This window comes from Excalfactoria chinensis, chromosome 14, assembly GCF_039878825.1.
Source record: "Excalfactoria chinensis isolate bCotChi1 chromosome 14, bCotChi1.hap2, whole genome shotgun sequence".
NCBI lineage: Eukaryota > Metazoa > Chordata > Aves > Galliformes > Phasianidae > Excalfactoria > Excalfactoria chinensis.
This window is the reverse complement of record NC_092838.1, coordinates 957,161-963,922: the sequence shown is the minus strand read 5'-3', so window position 1 is coordinate 963,922 and position 6,762 is coordinate 957,161. Positions and strand designations below refer to the sequence as shown.

General features: G+C 50.2%; 1 protein-coding gene across 1 annotated transcript; it reads right to left on the bottom strand.

Annotated features, from left to right (window-relative positions):
* Positions 1-211: 211 nt before the first annotated feature.
* On the bottom strand, positions 212-6,740 carry JPT2 (Jupiter microtubule associated homolog 2). Its single transcript, XM_072349153.1, has 5 exons — positions 6,629-6,740; positions 4,552-4,700; positions 3,928-4,070; positions 3,348-3,393; positions 212-2,626 (listed from the first exon to the last, which is right to left on the bottom strand). The coding sequence occupies exons 1-5, from the start codon at positions 6,670-6,672 to the stop codon at positions 2,442-2,444; spliced, it is 567 nt and encodes a 188-aa protein (XP_072205254.1). The 5' UTR covers positions 6,673-6,740; the 3' UTR covers positions 212-2,441.
* Between the last annotated feature and the right edge of the window lie 22 nt (positions 6,741-6,762).

Genomic DNA, 6,762 nt, shown 5'->3' with positions numbered 1-6,762 from the left:
CAACAATGAGCCTGACCAGCCCCCCTTGCTGCATTCCTCAGCTCCCCAGGGCTAAGAGATGCTTTCTCATGAGCAACCTCAGGTTTAGGTCACACCTCCAAAGCGCACTTTAGGCCCAAGAGCTTTGTGCAATTCTTCCCATTACAGGTAAAATTCAGGGTTATTCAGCTCGGCCACCCATCAGTAAGAGCACACAGCTACAGCACGCAGTGAAGTAGCAAAATACAGAAGTTTATTGACAAGTGCACGGTTCAGCATTTGATTTCAGTTCATCTTCCGTAGCAGAGAAAGGTTCTAATCAAGTTGACTTGAAGAACTGGAGATGTGGTTTAGATACCAAAAGAAAAGCATGAAAAACAAACAGTTCAACCAACATAAAGGCCCAGTTTGAAGTTTGTTTAAAAGACAGGCACTGCGGCCAATGCACTAAAAGATGACAAACCTAAGGTCGGCATTAGAGACACCAACGGTACCGGATCCTTCAGTGCAGAAAGCAGCTTCTGGTTGAGGTTTGTGCTGTTGGTTTTTTCAATCTAGTAACCTCATAAAATCTCGTCTGAAAGGTATTGAAACAAATGTCTGAGGCTGAGCCAGAGGCAAGGCAGCATAGAACTGAGAAAAGCTGCTAGGAAATACATGTTTGGAAGTAGCATAAATGCAACTGAGGTTTAAGTTGGAATCCCCGTGTTGTTCCCCAAGGGGCCAAACAACACAGCGCCTCAAATCCATCCGAAAGACACAAAGGCTTTGAATTCCTACTTCACACAGCTATTCAGACCCTTAGTATTGCCCCATATACTTCACTTTCACAATCTGGCAATCAAGTCTTCACACAGTCATCCACCACTCGGTCTATAAACAGAACAGACTAAAGCACCACAATCAGAGTGTTTTTTAGCACCTGACCCAGAGGAAGTTCCCTCCAAACAGCAGCAGTTTCCAGGGAACCTGGGCTAGAACAGCAGTGAATAACAGCAGATAAGGCCACTTGTTCTTTGGTGTACCTGAACAACTCCTGCTTTGAAATGTCCAATGTAAAAAGTCACTACTAAATACACCGAGCTGTCTAAGCACTTCATGGTGACATTCAAATATGAAAGCTATGAATATGATCAGAAAGCCCATTCAGAGAAACAATGGTGGGAGCTGCCCTCCCCATATAATCTTGTTCAATAAATGTACATCTTCCAAACATGATTTAAGAAAGCCAGCATAAACAGAAGGGCCGTATTGTCTTTGCTTCTCCAACTAGGATAGTCTACAGTATGACTCGAACAACTACAGTCGTGGTTTGGGAAGAATTCAAATAGCTTTCATCCTTAGCAACAGAAATCGGAGCAGTCAAAGGCAAACACAAGGCTGACGGAAGACGAGAGAATTCACTACCAGTCAGCACAGGCAAATGAAACAATGCACCGTGGTGAAGACAGGATAACAATTCTGGTTTCCACAGCATACAAAAGTAAAACGCCGCTGCAGAAACTAAGGCATTTCTATACAGGTTGGGTTATCAAAGCCTGCTGGCTGGACATCTCAGCATATAATCTACAGTAACCGTAGACCAAATGTTTCTGTTCTAAGAGCACTATTAAGCTACTGCTTGCACTCACATCTTTCCCATAAAGCGTGCAAGCACTCAACCATGATACTTTCCTCAATGTCTTCTAGAAGCACCTACAAGAAACGGCACACTGGACTGGTGTTATGGTTTATCTAGAGCTACTCATAGCAACCAGCAGATTACTGAAGGCAGAAGAAAGGCCTGAATGCTTTGGGGTGGGGAAAAAGGAATAAATCAAGGTATCTATAACATATGGTGATTTATGAAAGTATAAAAGACCTTCAGCGTGTTTTGCCCTCGTATCAGCAATCACACGCTGTGAAGGAAGAAAGGAAAGAGAACCAAAGATTAAAGACTCTCAAGAACACGGCAGCACTAGTTGTTCCAGTGGAACTATTGACATTAAAGCGACTGCAAGTCAGCTCACACTGTGAAGCCATCTCTCCTACCGGCAAGAATAAAAGCACGGCCTACCTGCTTTGCTTCCAAATATTCCCCATCTGACCCTTCAGGTCCCAACCTGTTCACAACGCTTCACATGTTGACTGTACAGAGGAGCCCAGTTGCACCAGTGCATCCTGAGCCGCTTGCCAGCCCAATGAACTCACCACAAAGCAGCACTGCTCTTTCACTAAGTTACATTAACGTTCCCCTCCACCACCCACCTCGGCAGTCCCATAACTCCTGTCTTCCACAGCGCATCCCGTCCCCCCCTCAGCCCTCCCTCCCCAAATCATCGGGTTTCTTTCCCATACACGTTAGCACAACTCTCATCCATCAGCCTAAGGATCTACCCACAAACAATACCCTGAAAACTGACCTCACAACCACAGACCAGAGTTTCTGTGCAGACTCCGTAAGTGAAAGCGAACAGATGACCCTAATAGAATGCAATGCTAGATTTTCCACCCGGGGGGTTGAGAACTTTGTTGTGTGAGCGTGGCCTTGGCCCCAACCTGGGCTCATGATTGTCTATCTTGGGTTCTGGCTCCTTGCATCGCTCCTCTTTGCCCACATCTTTTTTCTCGCCGCCATCTTCCAGCCGTGGTTTGTTATTTTCTGCAGCTGAACAATAAGAAGAAAAGGATGAGACCAACTCACACACTGTACTGAATGAAGCACTTGTTGTACGTGTCGTCCCAAGTAGACAAAATCCTTCCCAACGTCTCCCATCCACAGCACACTGAGGACGTGCTTTACACCTATTCATTTCTCCTGAAGGAAACACACGCCAGGGAAGAATTCCACTTTTGCGGTAGTTTCCTTCCTTCAGCAGCCTCTCTCTAGGAAAGACACGCAGGCTGAGCAATGTACCTTCAGAATTACTTTGGCACTTTCAGGCAATTCTGTCATATCAAGCTTGAAAACCACGCACTCATCATTCCTTCACTATAATTAGCAGGGCGATAGCACGTCCCGTCAGTCAGCTGTTTGTTGTTTACAGCTGGAGGATGCCTAGATGACACACTTGTGGGAGATGGCAAAGGAGAAAGAGACTCTAATGGGGTGTTTCAGAAATATGCAGTTGTGTCTCTGTCTGTAGTACCAATATAGTGCCAAGCAAAGTATATCTGCACACTATACACATTATCAAGACTTCTGCACGTGGTGATCTCCTCAGTAAGAGGCAAAGGACAACCTCCCTGAAGTCATACGACTCAGTTTCTGACTGAGAAGGAAAACCTCTCTGCTCCCTCCCGCCAACCTCTGCTGTCAGACTTTACAAGAGGAAGCACAAGGGATCATCCCTCAGAGCGTACAAAAACAAAGAGTTTGTCTTGCTGACCTTCTGGCTTCTTTGGTGTTTCATCTTCCTTCAAGACGATGTGATCCTGCAACGAAACCAAAACCAACCTCAGTACAGCGCTGTTCTCAAACAGTAACCCTGCCACAGAACCTTCGGGAGGTTTTGCTTTGTTTCTGACCAAAGTTCACTCACTTATCATGGTAAGAGCCAACAGCCACTGCACAGCCCTTCATCCCCCAAACCTCCATGTAATCCATAAAGCACTACCGGAATTAAACTCTCAAAGTTAACTTCTACGTTATGTTAGACGCACATCTCAGACAGTTCGCTGCGATGAGTGAAAGCACTTCATCAACTCTTCAGATGCTTAAAGGCTGCTGATAGACCAGTCAGCACAAAGGCCGAGAACTGCCCCTGTTCACTGCAGGAGCATTAGACGATATGGCCTTCAAGGGTGCCTCCCAACCCAAATGACTCTATGATGCTGTGATTCCAATTGCCCCGCTTGATGAACACCTAATATCACCACTGATCAATGATCAGAAGAGATCCCAGGACCAACTGTCCAACCTGGAGTTACCCCGAGCATCATTTAGGTTCGCCAGCGCCGTTCCAATACCTTCGGCTTGTTGGGGTGCGCTCGCACAACGCTGGCAGATACTGGAGAGCCAAAGATGTCACTTGTCTTCCCACCAGGTGGATTCAGACGTGGACGAGGCTGAGCAGTACCAGAATCCTCAAAAATACCACTTTCTTTTCCCCCTGCAAAACAGGTTTTGGGTTTTTTTAGTTTTTTTTGTTTTATTTTCAGATGACTTAACTTCACCAAGCTATAAAAGCACGTAACAACTCAAAGACTTCTGGCACCTTACTAGAGACTGACTTGCTCCTGCCTGGAGATACCGTCTGAAATCCTTTATTACAGGAACTCAGCAGAGCTCTGATTCACAGCTGTGCTCACTGCAGCTGGCTGGCAACAGAGCTCTAGAATAGAAGCAGCTTCCTTTCATCACTTCCTAGGCCTCAGCTCAGAAAGAATTGGCCTCGATGTGCTCAAAAGCCTCTGAATATGTAAAGTCACTGAAATATTCATATCTCCATGTATGTGCATAGATTCAGTGCTCAGGCCCACTCACGCTGTACAAACCTGACATAAGGCAACAGCACTGCACAGCAGCAGCACAAACCCAGCTCTGCTCTGCCGTTCAGGGCCCAGCCGTGCCGTGGGGGTGGCTGCCCTTACCTGGAGGGTTTGTTCTTTTCGGAAGGTTCTGCGGTTCTTCTGATGCCCCAAAGATATTGGATGCCATTCGGTGCGGCTTGTTGGAAGAAGAAACTTCTTCTGCGCTTCCAAAGAGATCACTGGACCCTCCTCCAGGGGGCTTCAGTACCCTGCAGCACAGGAGGAGGGAAGCAAGAGATGAACGCCTGTTTGGAAACGTGTTTGATGCCTTCCTCCACATTCTCCATCTCCATTCAGCCATCTTGGCTGTTACCTGAAATGGTCCCGCAGTAACACCAAGGCAAACTGCTGTGCTGCCTGCAGTCCAGAGGCACCTGAAGTACTTAAAGCTGGGAGATGGGATGGAGAACTGAGGGGACAGGAACAAACAAGAGGCTGGGAAGGGGCTCTTGTTAAAGCCGTAACCCCACAGAACTGGAGCCATCTCGGACTTGCCATCACTCCAGCTATTTTTATGCCTTTACTCTTATGCCTTTACTCCAGGTGCACTGATCTAAGTGCGCTACCGCAGAGGCTGAAAGGAAAAGTAGTTTAAGCAGATGGAAATTAAGCACCCCCACTTAACTGGAAGTCCGTCAATTCATCTCAGGCAGCCAAACTGTGCACCTACCCTGTATGCAGAAAACCTCTAAACAAAGCTAATTGCTTTGTTCTCTCCTGGCAGGCTTGAAGAATTTTAATCAGGTTTTGTGGGCTTTTTTCCTACACCCCAACACTGAATTTGAATGTTCTTTCCCAATTAAGCCTTTCAGCCTGGCTACGGAAGGAGCGCCAGGACTTACCCATTACTCCAAGGCACTGTTACCTGCCCGTATGTTTATATAAACCACACTTCTACAGTTACACACATCTGGGAGTCGAACACCGAAGCCCTGCTGGGTTCTCAGACAGTTCTATTAAAGCAGGTAGAAGAGAAGAGCTGCTTTCCACACCACAGAGCACTGCTGCACTGATGGGCAGACACCAAGGTGTGGAACAGCCTCTGAAGGACAGACCAGAAAGCTGCTGATCAGCTTCTGCTGGTGGGTCACTGCAGCTCCCTGCTCACTGAACAGCTCACCTGTCTTACAGCTGCTATGCTATGGACCCAAAGGCTCTGCAGCGCTGCAGTGATGCTGCTGGGGAGGAGGGCAGCACGTGTGTCACACTGCTGGATTTTCAAGGCCACCCATCAGGACAACATCCAACAATCCCGGCACAGCAGTCTGGAAGCTGCTCACACACCAAAAACGATAAGGGGGGTGAAAAGTGATCCAAGGGATCAAACACCTCCCCTATGGGGCAGGCTGGGAGCCGGGGCTGTGCAGCACACAGAGAGGTAGCGGGCGCTGCCCCATCCCTGGAGACACGAGGTCGGTCTGGGTGGGCTCCGAGCACCCGGTGGAGGTGTTGGGGTCCCTGTTCCCAGCAGGGGAGTCAAAGCAGACGGCTCTGAGGGTCCCTTCCAACTCTACTCCAACTCCAACGACTCTACGAGCCGAGGATCCACGAAAGCAAAGCACTCGCACAGCAAAACCTCACAGCAAAACCTCACAGCAAAACCTCACAGCAAAACCTCACAGCAAAACCTCACAGCAAAACCTCACAGCGAACCTCTCCTGGCGGCGGCTGCAGGGATTCTCGAGCTGGAAGCGCCACGCAGCGCGGACTGCGAGGTTTGTCTCACCAACAAACAAAGCTCAGCTCGGGACCCGCCGAGCGCTCATCCGCCAAGTGCAAAGAGACCGAGAGAGGCGGCTGCTCGGGGCCGGGGCGGAGGGCAGAGCCGGGCAGTGCAGAGCAGAGCCGAGCCGAGCCGGGCAGAGCCCCGCGGGACAAAGGCTGTCGGTGCAGCGCCCGAGCGGCTCCGCGATGGAACAATAAACCCACACCCGCTTCCCTCGGCGCAGCCCGGAGCGCCCGCGGTGCCCGGCCCTCCTCCCGAGGCCGGAACCCCCCCGGCCCCCGCCCCTCAGCGCCACGCCCCGGGCTGAGCCCCCCGACCCGCGCCGAGCCCCGAACGAGGAGCTGCCGAGGAGCCGAGGAGCCCACAGCGCCCCCCGGAGCCCACCCCGCCCGCAGCCCCCGTCCGCCTCACCTGGAGCTGGGCTTGGCGGGCTCGGCCTCGGGGCTCTGGAACATGGTGCGAGCTACGAGCAGCGCGGCGCTCCTCCTCGGCCGCCTGGGGAGCAGGTAGCACCCGCCCCGACTCGCCGTTGGTGACTGTAGCTG

Excerpts from the sequence above, each read along its gene's own strand:
- JPT2 (XM_072349153.1), bottom strand. The coding sequence starts at position 6,672 with ATGTTCCAGAGCCCCGAGGCCGAGCCCGCCAAGCCCAGCTCCAG. Across the intron at positions 4,701-6,628 it reads CCCGCCAAGCCCAGCTCCAG|GGTACTGAAGCCCCCTGGAG; the intron begins GTGAGGCGGACG and ends CCTGTGCTGCAG. Across the intron at positions 4,071-4,551 it reads GAAAAGAACAAACCCTCCAG|GGGGAAAAGAAAGTGGTATT; the intron begins GTAAGGGCAGCC and ends CCTGTTTTGCAG.